Source organism: Dendrobates tinctorius, unplaced genomic scaffold (assembly GCF_039654945.1).
Source record: "Dendrobates tinctorius isolate UK_male_01 unplaced genomic scaffold, ASM3965494v1 ptg000028l, whole genome shotgun sequence".
NCBI lineage: Eukaryota > Metazoa > Chordata > Amphibia > Anura > Dendrobatidae > Dendrobates > Dendrobates tinctorius.
Window position 1 is genome coordinate 75,921,351 of NW_027361696.1, and position 19,152 is coordinate 75,940,502.

Sequence of the window (19,152 nt, forward strand, 5' to 3'; positions counted from 1 at the left end):
TGACTGTAAGACGCACTTCATTCCCCCAAATTTTTGAAGGAAAATGGAGGCGAGTCTGATAGCCCGAATGTAACTTACCTGGGGGGGGGGGGCCTCGCGGTGCTGGAGTGAGGTCACAGGAGGTAATCTCGGCGCTGCAAGAAGTCGGCGGTGGCAGAAGTGGGACAACGTTGTTGGCCCTCGACTGGGAGAAGGGGGTGTCCCTGTGATGAGCTTCAAGAAAATGTCGGCATTGCAAAGCAGGAGCAGAGTACCTGCTCTGCACATTGCTCTCCTGGTGGTGGGCTTCAGGAAAATGGTCACCAAAGGTGGCACATGTGCAGACTTACGGTAGATCTCGGCTCAATGATAATCAAATGGTGTGGGTGTCTGTGATGTCAGGCATGTCACTCTCCATAAGTAGAGATGTTATCCCTTAGACTCCATTCAGAGGACTGTCATACAACCAAATCAGATCTCATGCTTTGCATTGAGGAGGTGCAGCACCCTGAAACAGGAGTTTCCAAATTGAGATTTTGGTTTGGCTTTTAATCTAAAGGGGGTTTTACACATAGCGATATCACTAGAAATATCGCTATAACGTCACCGATTTTGTGACGTTATAGCGATATTGCTAGCGATATCGCTATGTGTGATACTTACCTCCGACCGGCTCCCCCGCTGTCCATCGCTGATCGCGCGAGATCGGATTGCTCCATTTCTCGTTGGGTGTTTCCTGCTGCGCTTCCTGTGGCGCCGACGAGCGACGTGTGGACGCAGGCGGGAGGACGTCATGGTCGCCACGTGTGAAAGGTAAGTATCGTCCGCTGTATCGCTGCTGCATCGCTGTGAGATCTGCCTGTATGGCAGCTCACTAGCGACCATTTAGCGATGCACCAGCGATCCTGACCGGGTTGTATCGTGGTCGGGATCGCTGGTACATCGCTAAGTGTGAAAGGACCTTAAGTCATGTGGCGAGGCTTGTTAAAGGGTCAATATTGACTTTTAGGATTGCTACTTCTAGTAGGTAGCAGTCGAGTTCTACTCCTCTCTGAAAAGGCAATCTGTATACCATATTCAAGCTAATTTTTGGAAAATAGCGTGGTTCTTGATAATTTCAAAAATTGTCTTTTTTTTAGTTCTGAAACTAAGAACCTCCATATGCTATAAGTAATAAAACATAAGACCCAACCTGAGATGAAGCTGCCCTCAACTCTACTTTGGCCTTTATAGTAAGCATTTGTCAATGAACAACCAGGTAATTGAGTCTAATTTCACTGAAGAATAAGGCAGCAGAGATCCAAAAAGTTACCACAGTAATAAGATGACAATGGAACTACAAAGATTTCTGAGTCTCCCATCCATTAGTGGTTTTGCTGACTGGGCAATTTGAGTCATAAATAAGTGTTGGAAATCCCTACAAGTGGCCTGATAATCACTGTGCACATTGGGCTTGCATCCAACGGTGACTCATATCTTGGGTGGGTTAATAAGTCAGTCTTATTGGGTTCTTGGATGCAGTTTTTGTCTTCAAGCTCAGGGTTTTTGTAGAGTTTCTTGGGACTTGGCTTAGTGTTGCTTTGAGTCTTGCCATGGCTATATTTGGTCACTAATGTGCTGTGACTTGTTTCATTCAGAAGGATATGTTTTCCCCACTGCTGTGCTACAGCATGACATAGGGTGGGGGCGTGAAGCAGATGTGATCGAAGTTGACCAAATGGTGGCTTTACATGGCCATGGGCAGCTGTGACAACATTGGCTCTAAACTTTTCAACCTGTTGCATGCACAAATCTTAAAACTAAGCACAATAAGCCCTTGTTATCTCACTAATCTGTCCTTGTATGTATTCTATCGGCTACCGTTAAGTCTGCAGTTACAATGTGTTATGGTTCTCCGTCAGTCGAGTAAACCAGATTTAACCCCAGGAAGAAAGTGAAAAGAAGTTTTTGGTCTCAAACCAAGGATTTCTGAATAAATCACCGATTACTTTGGCAATCTGCAGCTGAATGCTCAGTGACCTACTTTATGATTATAATTTTACACCGCCCGTATGCCCTCATGAAAGTAGTCATTTATTTTGAGATCAGGAAAAGGTCACTTTTGTTTTCCAAAAACGGCACCACTTCTGGTGATAGGCCATGTCTGACTGAGGTGTTTAAGGGCTTATTTTATTTAATACCAATCTGAGCCCATGGACAGAAGTAGTGCGATGTCTGGGGAAAAAAAAGGCTAATCCCTTTTCTGATTTCATGTAACCCCTTCAATATATTTCATTAATTTACAGTAATTTTTCAATCCAGTGTACTATATAATACCATCTGCTCCTCGATGTAATATTTGTACCAGGCTCTGTTACATGTTATGTATAGTACCGCTATCTCTTCAAGGGGTCATTGGTGCTTATGTATCCCTCGGAGAATTTATGAAAATGTGATTTATACTTTTCCTTATTAGAAAAAGAAACGTCCAACTAACTCACCAGTAGGTGCATGGATCACATGGTCTGTATGCAACAAACAATAAGAGAGAAAAGTAAGGCTACAGTGAGCCAATAAAAGTAGAAAAGACGCTATTGGGTAATCCAAGGATAAGAAGGCAGACACAAGTACGAAATGCAACGCGTTTCGGATCAGTTATGATTCTTCTTCAAGGCATGTAATTTTCCTTATGATTACAAAGTGCGGTGCAGTTCAAAGTAAACTCAAGTTGCCTATACATCTTAAGGCCCCCATGCACAATAGATAAAATACAACTGAAGCCACTAATTTTGGTAGGACTGGCTGACCATCTGATGAGTTTGTGGGCCTCCCGACTCTCTACCATAAAGATTATTGTTGGAATTTCGATGACCGATCCTTTTGTTTTCAGGGGAGATAAGATGCTGTCAGAGAAGTCTGCCAGCTGCTGTCTCCTTTCTCTCTTAATGTTGAAAACTGTGTGTATAGGTTGTTTGGAAAGAGAGCTTTTTTCAGCCTACAGTTATCTCATGTGTATGGCCAGCTTAAGATGGGGGAAGCAGCGTTCGGCCTGAAGACTACTCTACCCAAGTTATCCCCTATGGGAACGAAAGATTGGGCATGTTGGGCATGTTAGAATTCAGCATAGCCTGGACACTTCCATACATACTAGATAGCCTAGATATCCTGGCATGTTGCCTTTCATTCCGTCTTGGACAGGAGTGGGAAAGGCCCACCAGTTATATTGACTGAGGACCCACTGTTTAGCTACATCCAAATGTTACATTATCCTCTTTTACAAATTTACCACTGCTTCTATAAAATAAGTTAGGTAGTTTGTTAAATGAATGAGAGGCGTTTTTTTTTTGTACATAGTGAATTAAGTATACTGCTGTTGTTGGGAAATCAGAAGCTTACTTCTGCATGGAGGCCCACCAGGGGATTCACCTATTCCCTCGTGGGCCATTCCGAGCTTTCCTTCATCCAGCATGTATTGGCACTATTAAGCCCTGATACACATTAGACCGACGTCAGCTGAACCCGCAGATGTGGGCTCCCAGTCTTCTGCATATGAGTTCCCCCAAGAAATTGTCTGGGGAGTTGAGGATTCGGCATCATCAATTTTTGACCCCTAAGAAATAAGGTGCTGCCAGAGATGTCTGGCGTCGACTTACTCATAGAGAACATAGGAGAACTCGGCTCCTGTGTATGGGAAAGTGGGGTAAGATAGCCATCAGTCCAACGAATGACCGAGCCATCATTTTCCCAATGACTATCAAGTGTATGAGGGCTTTTCTCTAAAGTGAATCTTATCTACGGTATTTTATTTTATTTCATGCAATCAATTGTTCCATGTAAGGCCTATTTCTTGCTTCCATCAGCAGTAATTTTGAAGAGTATTTAGTAACATGTACTATTAAATTATATATTTTTTATGTTTCATCTAGTCCATGCACCAAGAGCTTTTCAGTTGCAGATACCGTATGTGTTCAGAAAACAAAGTGTGACGAGAAGGAGAATGTAAATTTAATGCCCAACTATGGGATCTCTCAGATAAAATTGGCTTTTCCTCTACAACATAATGTGTAGGAATGGATCATTTAAAATGTCCAAAAGGTTGTAGTAAGTTATCTCCTATGGATAAGATACAGGCTTTCTTACTGATCCCAGTGGTTGGACCTCTAGTATTTTCAAGAATGCGGTTCTACAAAGTTATGTTTGCCATACACATTAGATGCTGATCGTTCTGCCGACATTCATTTCAGCCAACACTCCCTATAAGAAAGACATGTTTGCCAACCACTTATTTCAGGGAGAACAATTTGATCAGTCTGAAATCAGACATGCACGATCGACATTTCCCTCGACCACCAGTTGGCCGGTGCTACCAAACACAAGACTGTAGGTTGAACCTGTCGATAACGGCTGGTTTGTTGACATTTGTCTAATGTGTTTGGGGACCTTAACATCCTCAACCACCTCCATTCCATTCATTCTTTTTGGGAGAGCTGTACTTATATGTGAGCCCATTAATGTTTACTAATGTTGTACATGTTGCGCTGGTCAGATTACAGGCTGATTGTTCGAGATAGATGTAGCATCAAAAGATAACTTAGTTGTGTTTTTGTGATTATCAACCACCTATTTCGACTCTTGGGTGTGCAATGTGTTTCACCTTCACTGATCCACCAAGAACAATCATGATCTAACTCATAGCCGTTGCGTAGAAATGCATTTTACTGTTGAGCTTCATCGACCATCTCTATTTTTATAAACTCGTTTTTACCTGTTTGGAATCGAGCTCTGTAGCTCACATCATATTACTTTCAGTAAGACACCCCAGGTGCAGCTGCCTCCACCCATACAGCCTACAGCCATGAGCATGATGTCTCCTCCCTGCCACCTAACAAAAGATAATGAAGACCCAGGAACCCTTATCTTCTCCCCAAGGCTCAGGAGGAAGGTGTTTTCAAAACAAGCCACCTCTGACCCAACAATTGAATGTATCCAAAGAGCAGTAAGTGGCCGCTACATTAACTTAAAGAATGGAGGAAAAAAGTGTCCCTACAGAGAGAAATACTCTTCAGCTGTTTAGCGATCACTCAACCATTTCTTTTAAAGATCTGGTTTCCCACTTAATATTTCCTTCCCATGAAAAAAAAAGAAAAATAATGACAAGACTGTCCTGCTTCCACAAAAATAAAATACAAGTAAGCGCAAAATTGTAAATAAAAAAAAACACAAAATATAAAAATAAAAGCAAATGATAAAAAATACAAATAGAAATAAAACTACTAGAAAGTAATCCAAAAATGTTTTGGCTTTTGAACTAGTTTTCTAACAACTTTATATAACCTGCATATTTTATATTGAAATAGTATTTTATGATAAATTCATACCAACCACATCGTGTCCTCCATATCTTGCACTGATTTATTATGTTTAGCACCATCTTATTCACCAGTGCTTTACAGACATCTTCACTGTCCCCATTGGGGCTCACAATCTAAATTCCCTATCAGAATGTCTTCGGAGTGTGGGAGGAAACTGGAGAACCAGCAGGAAATCCACAGGAACACGGGGAGAACATCCAAGCTCCTTGCAGATGTTGTCCTTGGTGGTATTTTAACCCAAGACGCCAATGCTGTAATTCTACTGTGCTGACCAATGAGCCATTGTGCTGATGAGAGTCAATATGTCCAAAACAGCGTTCAGAATAAATGATGTTTGTGCTAAATACTCGTGGTTTTGGATGCATAGCGTGCCACAAAACAGTGGTGTACCTTGAAGCTTGTGGACCCCAATGCAAAAGCTCCAACAGGGCCCCCAATTATCACAGGTAACAATAACAATAATAGGCATTTTATATGGCTCAGGCTGGTTTCACATTTGCGTTTTTTAGCGCTGGAAAAAAACGCATACGTGCGCATGCGTTTTTTCCCCTATATTTAACATGGGTGCGCATACCTGCGCGCTGGCATGCGCACGTATGCGATTTTCATGCGCTGCGTTTTTTTGGGGTGTGCGTTGGGATTTTCCAGACGCAGCATGTTGCATTTTTTGGCCCTGCAAAAAAGCGCATGCGCACGTATGCGCACGTTTTGCGCTAAAAATGGCCATTATAGCCTATGGGTGCGCATATGTGCGCATTGGCATGCTTATGTATGCGTTTTTTTGCACATGCGTTTTTTTTGTTAACCATGGAATTTAGGGGTTTGGGTTAGAGTTAGGGTTAGTTAAAGGGGTTTAGGGTTAGGGTTAGGGTCAGGGTCAGGGTTAGGGTTGGGGTTAGGGTCAGGGTTAGGGTTAAGTATGGTTTGGTTAAGGGTTAGGGTCAGGGTCAGGGTTAGGGTTAGGGTCAGGGTTAGGGTTAAGTATGGTTTGGTTAAGGGTTAGGGTCAGGGTTAGGGTTAGGGTTAGAATTAGGGTCAGGGTTAGGGTTAAGTATGGTTTGGTTAAGGGTTAGGGTCAGGGTTAGGGTTAGGGTTAGGGTCAGGGTTAGGGTTAGGGTCAGGGTTAGGGTCAGGGTTAGGGTTAGTTAGGGTTTAGGGTTTGGGTTAGGGTTAAGTATGGTTTGGTTAAGGGTTAGGGTCAGGGTTAGGGTTAGGGTTAGGGTCAGGGTTAGGGTTAGGGTCAGGGTTAGGGTTAGTAAAGTCATGGTTTGGGTTAGTGTGAGGGGCCACCTAATGTTGGAAAAAAACGCAAACGCGGTAAAAACGCACTAAAAACGCATACAAACGCATAAAAACGCTGCGTTTTTTTCATGCATGCTCATAAAAATGCTTGAAAAAAACGCAGCAGTTGTATGCTTTTGTATGCGTTTTTTCAATGTGTTTTTTTGCGGGAAAAACGCGCTGCAAAAAAAAGCAAGTGTGAAACTAGCCTTAAAGGGACATTTTGGGCCCCCTCAGGTTCCAGGGCCCAAGTGCAATTGCTGCCCTTTCACCTATTACAGTTACACCAATGGGAGTAAAACATCTTTGAGGCGACCACCCAAAAAAAGTCTTCTGCAGGGGTTGTCTGCGCAAGAAAAGTGGCCAGCAAATATATATGGTGGAACAGCAATTCTTGTCTTAAGCACGGTGGCTCAGTGGTTAGCCTTGCAGCGCTGGAGTCCTGGGTTCTAATCCCACCAAGGACAACATCTGCAAGGAGTCTGTGTGTTCTCCCCGTGTTTGTGTGGGTTTTCTCCGGGTACTCTGGTTTCCTCCCACAAAGACATACTGAGATTGTGAGCCCCATCAGGGACAGCGATGATAATGTGTGTAAAGCGCTGCAGAATATGTAAGCGCTACATAAAGATTCTTCTCACATAGGTGGTCTTCTGGAGAGGCTGCATACTATTTTATATGCTTTTGTGCAGCATAAAAGCATAAACATAAGCATAAGCTAGTTCTTCGATTCTTTTGTTGACAGAAGTTTCCTAGGTTCATAGTTATTGTGGATGAAGGTAGACTTAAGTCTGTTGAGTTCAACTTTCATAGGAAGGCAAAAACCCCATGGGGCAGATACTAATAGCTCCATATTAGGGGAAAAAATCCTTCCCGACTCCACATATGGCAAATCAGACAAGTTCCCTGGATTAACGTCCTATCACAGAATCTATCTAGTGCTCAGAACCTGCAATATTATATTTATCCAGGCCGTTCCTGTACTTTTGTAGTGAATTAACCATTACAACATCACGTGGCAGAGGGATCCATAATCTCATTGCTCTTAAGATACTGTCACACTTAGCGATGTACCAGCGATCCCGACCAGCGATATGATGCGGTCTGGATCGCTGGTGTATCGCTAAGTGGTCGCTAGTGAGCTGCCACACAGGCAGATCTCACCAGCGACATCGCAGGGGTCGGGGGTCGCTACTTACCTGTCAGACGAGGTGATGAAAATGTCCTCCCGCCCGGCTCCACGCGTCGCTCGTCATCACAGCAGGAAGCCCAGCAGGAAGCTGACGACGATAAATGGTCCAGGACGTTCTCACGCGATCAGCGATAACCAGCGGGTGAGCGGTCGGAGGTAAGTATCAGACATAGCGATATCGCTAGCAATATCGCTATAACGTCACAAAAACCAGTGACGTTATAGCGATATTGCTAGCGAATCGATATCGCTTAGTGTGACAGGCCCTTTACAGTAAAGAATCTGCATGTGTGATTATGATTAAACCTTCTTGCCTCTAAATATAGAGGATGCCACCTTGTATTCCTGATATTGTTTGGGTCTTCTCAAGCTCAACGCCACGCATCTTAGTTGTCATGATTTGCACATCCAGTAGAGGGGTACGCAAGTCTAAAGACCCCCAAAGCTTGTGAATACTATATTGGTAACCGGGCTGGTGCCTGAGAGTAGTCCCCCTTTGTTGAAGGCTCGTGGCCCTCACTGACTTTTGCAGGGCTTTCTTGCTCGCAGGTTTTGGGGTTGTGATATACTGCTTCCTTGAGCTCTTTTCTGTGAGGCATGCTACATTTTTATCAGCTCTTGGACTTTCAAAAATCTTAAAAAAAAAAAAAAAAAAAAAAAAAAGTTTTATTGTTCCTTATCAAAATGTTTTGTTTTGTTTTAAATATATTTTTGCATTTTCTTATTTTTTTTGATAGTATGCTCTACATCTCAGTTTTAATTTGTATAATAGCTTAATATTAATAATTAATATTTTTTTTTTCATTGTGCCCCCCTCCTTTTGTTTGCAGGTCGAAACGAATTAATAGCCAGATATATAAAACTTCGAACGGGAAAGACGCGGACAAGAAAGCAGGTGAGGAACGAAGGGTCAAAGAAAACAATTCATATGGTTGGCTTTAAGCGTGATGGTTGCCCCATTGAAAAGAGGTTTTGGATATCGTTTATAGGGGTTGTCTTAATGAGACAACACATTCCCATAAGCTGTATTAGGACATTATAGGGCATTGTCCATCCCAATAAAGATTGGATGGCTCTCGCACTGCCAGACCTGGCCCTTCCATGTAAAATCAACCCGTTTTAAGAAGAACATGGCCAACCAGATCCCTCCTGGTAACATCTGTGGTTTGGATGGCCCTTTGAAGGCCGAACCTGTGGAGATTAGCTGATAAAGGAGTTGTCCTACAAAAAAATCTAGTTAAATATCATTTTTGTATTAACGTAATTGGCTGAATATGACCAAAATGTGATATGCCAAAAAGTTGTGGCCATCTTGCAGCCACAGGCATTCGTAGAAACTCGGTCAGAACAGAAAGACTCTTAGAACCATACACAAAACTCGGTGCACCCTTGGTGTGGCCAAACAGTTCAGCAAGCAGGTGGGAAGTGTTTGGCCACGCTAAAGGGGGCTTTACACATAGCGATATCGCTAGCAATATCGCTAAAGCGTCATCGATTTTGTGACGCAGCAGCGATATTGCTAGCGATATCGCTACGTGTGATACTTACCTCCGACCGGCTCCCCTGCTGGCTATCACTGATCGCGTGAGATCAGCCTGGTCCATTTCTTGTCGTCGGCCTCCTGCTGGGCTTCCTGCTGGCGCCGACGAGCGAGCCATGGACACGGGCGGAAGACGGTCACCTCGCCGCGTCTGAAAGGTGAGTACGACCGCCGACCGCTGCTACATCGCTGGTGAGATCTGCCTGTTTGGCAGCTCACTAGCGACCATTTAGCGACGCACCAGCGATCCTGACCGGGTCATATTGTGGTCGGGATCGCTGGTGCAACGCTAAATGTAAAGGGGCCTTAAGGGTGTACTTGGGTTGAACAATCATTCTGTGCCGAGAGACTCTCTTTAACCTACTTTAGTGTATGTGTCACACAACATCTTTTTTCTGGTGTGCGTTCTTCAAAAGGAAGACGCTCCAGGAAATGCTGATGTTTTCTGTCCTATATGTTGATCTGTTTTCCAAGTGCTTTTTAGACACTTTTGACCTCTGTCATTTTTATTGAGCATTCTTGCATTGTTTTTATGGCGTCTTCTTTTACGGTCACTTTCTGTCATTTAGCAACGAGAAAATCGCTAGTGGCTTTTGAAGCAAGAACATTATCAAAAAGACGTTCCTCCATCTCGGCATCTTCCTAATGACTTTTATTATAAAGTATAGAGTGTTTTCTGAGAAGAAGGCGCATGAAAAATGGTCAGGATAAAATTAGACTTTTAGGGTTTTGCTACCGCTTTTTGTTTTTTGGAATGGGATCCACCTGAAAAAGATATTGTGAACACAGGGAGAGATGGATGATGGCAAAACGATTTTCTGGCTGACAGCTTTTTAGTAATTAAGAACAGCTTTAGGGTCCTTTTTATCCTCTTTAGAATTCTTTTACTTACAAACGATTGACCATATACTGTATATGAACAGCGAAATTGTTTCACATAGAACTGTATATGTTCATTCTTTCAAATATTTAGTTAGTGCTTTTTTACAGATGGTTTCCGGAGCGGGAGCCTCCTGAAAAAGACATTGTGTGCACAGACCCATAGAGAAGTATTATTTTTTTTATAATAGTATGGCCCTATACACATAAGAAAAAAATTGGCTGAACAAACCAATTTTGGCTGGATTGGTTGACAATCTAATGTGTATTGGGGTGACTCCCAACTCGCATCTGTTGGGGGAGTAGAAGTATCTGGCTAGCTAAATTTCAGGAGTTGATGCTCTAGCTCGACAGAGAGATAAGCTACTTTCAGAGGACTCTGACACCCAGAGTGCTCAGACGAGCTGGCAGAGAGGGCAGTAAGATAAACGATTGTTTGGGCCGACATCTATTTAAAATGAATGACCCTCTTTAGAGTCTTTTTTCTGGAGGCAGATATATTTCCCAAAAGAAGTACCAATCAATGATAATAGAAGTCCATCATCACAGCAGTGACTGGAGGAGAACTCTGTAAGAAACATCATTAGGGTGCAGTTTGACGGCCGTATGAATCGGACCGAGATCGGATAGCAGTTCACGGCGGCTCTTCCCACCTGAGCGAGATAGCTTCATGTATTTCTATGCAATTGTCAAGCTTGGTTCATGAGTGCTTCCTGCTAGTCCGCGTACTGATTTCCAATCACGGTCCAATTTATACTGCCGTGTGACTGCATCCTTAATGTGGTTGTTAATTTTTCAACTTTTCATACGTTTTTATTTATCGTTGGTAACAAATCCGTCAAACAATACTTTTTATGTCCGCATGAAAGCTGCCATCAACGACAAATGAGTGTTTTTCCGTTTTTCATTAAAGCACTGTGAATGTTCAGACTGGGTAATGGCCGCTCTGATGACCATTGCTCTGGGCTAAAGGTCCTTTAGGCCAACTGGAAGGACACAAACTTATTGGGACTTATTACATTAGGCATCATTTTTTCTTAATGGGTTCCAATCAGCATGCTAGTGTTGAGTGATGATACACTCTTGAAATCCATCTGTCGGCATGTCTGTCATTGGTGGGATGGTGGGTCATTCTGCTATGTAGGAAGTTCTTCTTATTCATGGGTCTGACTCATTGCAGGTACTCATCAGTGAGTAATATATATATCATCACTCATGTCATACTAAGTGTTTCACTTCAACGTTATGGCAGAATTTAAAGTGCCCCAAATCGATTGAAATGGGGGACAACTTCGGATCACTATCCAATTCAATGTTTTGGAAGAGTATTGGGATAATTGACCACCGTCTTTATAATGAATGGACTGGATTGTCGATAGAAAGCCAAGTGCAAAGCAGATCTTCAGAATCCAAAGTAATGTTCTGCAATGATATCCAGCCATATGACAAAGCTAAAATTAAACACAGTGCACCCATCTGACAGCTAGCATATGTGTTATACACAATCAACCTAGTCATTTAAAGCGACCACTACTATTTATGCTAAAGCTGCTCTTACAGCGCCACCTACAGGTCACTAGTGAATATGCACATTTATATCTGCTGTAAATGACCAATCAAATTGTTTGCACATACGTTTTATTCACCTTTCTTATTGTTTTATAGTCAATATCAACATCATATATTTTTTTTTAGGTGTCAAGTCATATACAGGTCCTAGCACGGAGAAAGTCGCGAGAGATCCAGTCCAAGCTCAAGGTAAGTAAAGGCACCTGCTCCTCATATCTGCTGGCTTTTTCATCTCTTCTTCCGCCTGCTTCATGACACCAAGGCTGGCTCCCTGACTTGTCCGCTTTATATAGACATATGTAAGTCGGCTTACGCTCTCGACAGGTCACGTGCATGTTTGCTATTGCCATTTGGCAGGAATGGATCAAGGAGGCCCTTTACAGGAGTTGCATATACATTGGATTTTACAGTCATTCCATCAAGAAGTATGAACATAATTAATAATCAGATACTTACAGATAGTTAGATTAAGCTGGTTCAACCAATGATTATACAAAGATCTGTTGGTTGAATTGAATTTTCTTTTGGAAGACCACGACCAACCTCATCATCATTTAGATAGTTCCAAATATTAATGTAAAACAGTCAATGACTTTTTGCCTAACATTTTTGTGATCATTCCCAGTCTGTTGGGATTTAAATTGAGCTTCTGCCAATCTAGTAATTTTCACATAGAATAGTTACCTATAATATTCTTGGCTGTGAAAGCTCATGGACTTATCTAAGAAGGCTTTAGGTCAAGGCTCATTATCAGTGATGCTTAAGGTGATGGGCGTGTAATCCTTCAGAGGAAGAAATTTTCAAACACTACATGTTGATTTTATGTAATCTTGGATGTGTAGTATCACATGTGGAAACCGATGGTTTTAAACAGTTTCATAACTAGATTCCAATGGGCCCCGGTGAAAAAGTTGGACCTGAGCCCACATCAGCATGTTTGTCAGATGTAAGGGTTCTTATTGCGTTCCAGATCCTGCGAAGACATACGTGTTTGTCCTCTCATGTAACAATGTCCCCCATCCTGTAATACTGTTCTAGACCCTAGTCCCTTCCTGTAATAATGTCCCCAATCCTGTGCCTCTTTCCCTAATGTCCCCCGTTCTGGACTCTTCCTTTAATAACGTTCTTCATCCTGGCCCCTTATTGTAATAATGCCTCCATACTGTGCCCCTTTCCCTAATGTCCCCCATTCTAGACCCTTCCTTTAATAATGTTCTCCATCTTGGTCCCGTCCTGTAATAATATCTACCATCCTGATCCCCTTCCGGTAACATATATCCTCCATCCTGGTATAATGTTTCCCATTCTAGGATTCTTCCAGTAATAATGTCCCTCCTGCGGCTCTTCTCCATCAACTATAAAAAATAAACAATTCTACTCACTGTTCCCCACTCCCACAATGTGTGGCGTCCTCTTACATGGCCAGCACAGAAGTAGGTGACTTCAGGGTGCAAGTAACAAGCAACGCATGACATCGCTGCCAGTGACTTGCACCCTGACATCAGCTGCCGGCCTCTGACTGGCTGGCAGCGTGTATTACAGTGCAGAGACCCGGTGGGTCACTGCACTGCAATACATTTCAGCTGATTATGCATCCTGGGATGCACATCCAGCTGAAATAGCTGCTGGGATAAGTGTGCTGCACTCTCTGTGATGACAATCGTTAGGCCCATGGTTTTATGGTAATAACCTGCATTGATGTCTTAATATCGTACTTAATTTTTCCTACTTTAGAAAGACAAAACTGATGCACCCTTTTGAACATTCTGATTTCAAGCCTTTAATTGTATCTCAAGAGTAGAAAAGTTCTCCTTAAGCCCCCATACCTGTTAGACTAATGTCGGGTGCACCGTATGATGGGATCACTGGCCAACTGTGGAGGAAAATGACGATGGCGCATGTCTGATTTCAGACTACCAATCGTTTTGTTCTCCAGGGTTAAGCCATAGGCAAGGGATGTTTGGAGACAGCTTTCTCATAGAAAACACAAGAACAATTGACCAAATGAGCGCTGCTGTGTATGGGAGAGACAGTTGAGATGGCTGTTGGCCTAACGATCGGACAAAGCATTGTATGGCCGGCAGCTATCTAATGTGTATGGTGGGGTGCCTTACTGTTAAAAAGATAAAAAATATCTCAATTTAAAAGTTATGAGGTTTTAAAAAAAAGTTCTTTATGAAAATAGTTAGGAGTATCTTATTTGTTTAATCATTGCTTATAGTTAGTAAATGAGGCTCATTCTTGGGAAGTGTGAAGATATTCGGTATACATATCAGTATTGGCTTGATCTTATTCGGACTAGACCTACATCTGCTAGGAGACTCTGTTAGGTGAATCAATGACAGATTCCATCAAAAATGTAGAAAAAATGCAGACTGCTCTATTTTTTTCTAATAAAACGATAGTAAAAATCTCCTATTTGGGAAGTTTGAAGATATTCAGTAACCTCATTGGGTTGATCTAAGTTAGGATAGACTCATGTCTGCTTGGAGGCTTCATCAAAAGCCTAAGTCACAAATTCCATCTAAAAAGCTGAAAAGTAACTGAACCCTATTTTTTTCTAATAAAATGATGGATTCTATGATCATTGACAGAATCCATTATAAGTCAATGAATCTGTTGGCCACTGTTGGTGTCCTTCATGGTTCCGGCGCTTCCCTTATTATTTTTGTTTTATTCGTGGAACAGAAATATTTGAAGCACTAACGCAGATGTGAATCCAAACTTCATTACCATGCTATGTGCCAGGAGGCCGAAGAGTGGTTAACAGTTCCTCTTCATCAGTACTTCAACTTTGAGTGTGAAGCTCTCTCCACAGTACGGCCAGTATCCCGAGACATGACCATGTTGTAAAACCTTGGGTTTGACTATGAAGACATAGAGCACACCATTGGCTAGTTTCGAAAGAATGACAAAACATGCTTGGTTAATGTTGATATGATTCGGTGGGTTTGGGGCGAAAAAGTTATTGAGAACATTTAGCACTGAGATTATCGTGAGAGCAGGAATTTATCTTCTCTGCAGGAGAACTTCAGGAAATGCGCTGTAGCAGGGTCTTTTCTCAGCATCGATATTCCCTTTATTTTGTCCTGCTATAAAATGTCTGTGCTACATTATAGGCTCTGATCCGAGACCCCGATCTTGCTTTGCTTGGCATTATCCTTACTTGATCATGTGGCATCGGCGAGCATCACTCCTTTGTTAGTTAACCGCCAGTTTGCATCACCCTTATGCATTAATGCTGACTTTGCCTGCTTGTGTCCACCATTGTGATCCATCCATAACATCCATAACATTTACTCCATCTGCATCCCCATTTCCACCAGTGACGTCAATAAACCTATTTTCTACCATCTCTAACCACCACATAGCTGCCTGTTGTCTCCCTCCATGATCATGCATTCTCAACAATTGTAACCATCCAGTTGTTCATTGAATTACATGTATTATTGTTTGATTCACCTTTCCTCCCTCTTCCTATTGTTTTCCTTTTTCCTTTATATATCCCTTTCCCTTTGTCCCCCTGCCCTTCTTCATTCCAACCAATGCCATCCCAACCAATGTCCCCTCATTCCTCCTTGTGGATTGCAACTTTCCTGTTCTCCGGTCTGGATGACAATCTCTTTGTGTCCAGGCTATGAACATGGTAAGTTGGTGTTTTATAATATAATAATCTCTTAATATTCCCATTTATTTGGTCAATGTGAAAAAAAAAAGTTGTATACTTCATGTGTATTGTTCTTATGGGGAAAAAGTGCAAAACTTGACTTTTTGTTTATACTTTTAAGTAAATCCCCAGTTTTTGCTTTTTTTATCGAATACTAAGTATCCATTTGGATTTTTTCTACCATGCCAAACACTCAGTGTTTAGATGAAGAACAAATGATCTTCCGCTTATCACTTCTTTACACTGTGGCTTGTGTTCTTGAATGGGTAGACTTGTAAGTTGAGTAATGAACTCTTTTGAGAGTTTGAACCACACACAACATTTACCACCTATTCATACATAAATGTAGGATGGCTGGGGTTCCCACTGTTGTCACCCCAACATTTATTAGAATAGGGTCTCAAGCCCCATTCCAGATTGTCCAAATCGGACTTTTGTGATAAATGTATATATTTTTTAATTTTGTTTTCACATCACAATGTGTATTATGATAAAAGTTAGAAATATAGCAATTTTTACACTAAAACAATAGGGGAATTTTAGATGCTAACTTCCTTTTTCAGGAAACACACATGAACTTTAGCAGCAATGAATAGACTCTGACCCTAGCGTCTGTGTTGTAGCAGTTAATGAGCGTGTGCAAATGTCTTTGTGAATGGAGAAGCAGGGTCAGCTATCATCACAGACAAGATTACAATGAAATGTAACTCCTATATATTAGATAACACAGGATCCATCATTCACCATAGGTGATGTCACATCTTGTCTCCTCCTCTTCCCTGCACAGTGACCTCTGCACAGATGACAGAGCATGCCAATCACACGCAGAGATGACAGAGCATGCCAATCACACTATCTCATATATGTCAATGAACATTTCCAGACTATTGTTGTCTATGATCTATGTGGATGCTGTAAATGCTCTTAACAGAAGCTAAGGCAAGGTGGCCATCAACGTAATAATTTAAAGAAATTAGAATGAAAAAATAAATATACAATGTATCAGATTTGAACTATTAAGAATAATATGAGTGATTGATTCTTTCAGCTTACATGATACAGAACTTGATTCATTTTGCCAATTGATATGTTGAGGTATCAAGAATTACAGTGGACCATCTGTAGATAAGAAGACATCTACTTGTGTCCTCACTAGATATATGTCAGGGCCATTCCCTGGTGAAACGTTTCCGTCATAGAAAATGGACTTTGGCACAAATTGTCTGTCAAGTTCTTGATGTCAGAAGACATGAACTGAACGTGAAAAACTTGATATTGTTGCATGATGCTTAACATACACATTAGACTAAAGCCAACCAGATCCGCCAATACCTGTAGAAACGGCCACAGTCTAATATGTATCGGGGTCAGTGCTGAGATAAGCCCATGTCAAAGGAGTCTGATAATGGCTCTACCATAGAAGACACAATAGCCAAGTCTTCCTCTATATGGGGGAACCAGCCAAGAGCCATTATAGAGTCTGGAAGATGGTGCCACCAGCACACTAGTTCTTTTACATCAACTATCACTAGCTGAACGTTACATTTATTGTATGCCACCATGGCATGTCTTGGAAGCCTGCCCTTTTGTAATTATTGGATTTGATCTCATATAATTGACCCTTTTATGCTTTCTAAGTTTGTATGATTTTGGGGATGTTATAGAAGGTTGCATGTTTTACATATTGTTGCCTTCTGGTTTATCTATTGCGCTTGTGTGTTCCATGCTTTCCATGTCTTTCCATTGCAGATGCAAAATGAATGTATTTTTTGCATCAATGTGCAAGAAACAGTAGTAAATTTCTACAACTTTGATCATTTTACCCTCGGCTGATCTCACAGGCAGCAAAATATATTGTTTTATGAGGTGGTGTTTTTATTTTTTATCTGTTCTTCCTCCTTGTCAACTTGAAAAGTATTAGTCCTCCGAGCCTCTGCCTGAAGGAAATATCTTACTGATTGACGTTAAACTAAGTCATTAATATAAGAAAACTAGTAGAAAGAAATAAGTTGTAAGAAATCAGAAGCACATATTTAATAAAATACACATTTTTTTTTCACTAAATCACCCGATCAAGGGTAAAAAAAAACTGCAAAAAATTTGCTAAAGGTCACCATAGAAGGGAAAAGTTTTCCAAAAAATGTATTAATTGCTTAATGATATGAATTCTCTACTGATAATAATAAGTATTTGTAAATATTTTGTGCCATAAATTCCTAATATCCTATTAAGGATTGTAAGTTAATAGAGGGGGCACTCCCTAGATTAGGACCTATCATATAAAGAACCTCTCTGGCATTCGGGACTGGCAAGCACCATCATGTAATCATTTTAAAAGTCAACATGCAATGCTTGTCTTCTCCTGTGGGGGCACTGTGGGGAAAATGAACACTTTCTGCCAAGATCCCTTACCAATCACTGGTGATATCAGTGGATCGCTCTGTGATCAGCTTATTGTTATAGTATTTTTTTTTCCTTTTTCTTTCAAATGAGAATTTCTGAATAGAATATGGAAAAAATAATAATTTCTAGACTGGAGTCTTGTGGTTGAATGAGTATTCTGGAACAAGAAGTGAGAGCATTTTCGAATAAACCACATCCTTAAAAAAAGGAATTTGGTTACCATAATTTAGATATTACCAATCCCAACAATGTAGATGCTATACAATATAGCAATATAATACAGCATTTTTTGAAAGATTTTTTAAATTAATTTAATTTCTATTGTAATCCATTTTTTATGTGTTACTACAAAGCAGTACTTCTGATCGAGATGAGCTGCAGTGTAAAGCGTGGAGGATAAATCTAGGCTGTAGCTTCTTCAAAGACTATAAATTTAATTTGTGTCTTTGTTTGGAAAATACATTGCTTTTCTTAAAAAAAAATGTATGTAAAATATTTTTTTTAATGATCTCTACTGGATATGTAGAGTTTGTTGTCGTGTAGTTTATATTGTCTTTGTGCTCACGTTGCAGGATCAGGTAGCAAAAGATAAAGCTCTGCAGAGTATGGCAGCGATGTCTTCAGCACAACTTATATCTGCGACAGCCATTCAGAATAAACTGGGGGTTCCCAGTATATCACAGACCTCATTCCCCCCCAATGCAGGGGTAAGTGTTATATTCTAGTTATTGAGGTTTTGCTTCTGGGAAACGCTATTAACCTGGGTTAATCTGCAGGTTAATAGTGTTATAAAGGTGCATTGCTCCCGTGCTGCTGAAAGTGCAGCACCTGGGAGTAAATTATTTTTTTCCTCCCAGGAGCCGCTGGCTTTCAGTCATGCAGGTGCACTGGCAAGGCTTCAGTCACTGATCTCAGCACTGAGAGTGGCGTCTTTAAGGACATCCCAGTACTTTAACTGACAGCCGGCTGTGCAGTGCAACTGTACAGAGATGCTGTCGGTCAGTGCTATGAGTGCCGACTGATGCCTCGGCGGCACACCTGCATAACTGAAAGCCGGCAACTTCTGGAAAGAATAAAGTTTATTTTCTCCTGGGTGCCGCACTTTTAGTAATGCGCCCGTGCAACTCCATAATGCTATTAACCTGCAGATTAACCCTTTAAAGAGAACCTGTCACTAGCCGTAAAAAACAATCATTATATATATATAATGACCACTCCCATTGGGGGGTGAGAAGGAATTTTAATTTAATTTAATATATATATGTATATATATTATTATGGTGTAAACGCACGG

General features: G+C 41.3%; 1 protein-coding gene across 4 annotated transcripts in view; it reads left to right on the plus strand.

Annotated features, from left to right (window-relative positions):
* LOC141085557 (transcriptional enhancer factor TEF-1-like) overlaps nt 1-19,152 on the plus strand; it is a 91,605-nt gene that overhangs the window by 56,142 nt on the left and 16,311 nt on the right. For 3 of the 4 annotated variants that reach the window (XM_073571009.1, XM_073571008.1, XM_073571007.1), the window contains 3 exons: nt 8,631-8,695; nt 11,915-11,977; nt 18,431-18,565. In XM_073571009.1, the coding sequence (XP_073427110.1) occupies nt 8,631-8,695; nt 11,915-11,977; nt 18,431-18,565 (263 nt within the window). The remainder of the gene's footprint in view (nt 1-8,630; nt 8,696-11,914; nt 11,978-18,430; nt 18,566-19,152) is intronic. The other variant, XM_073571010.1, reaches the window with a different exon arrangement.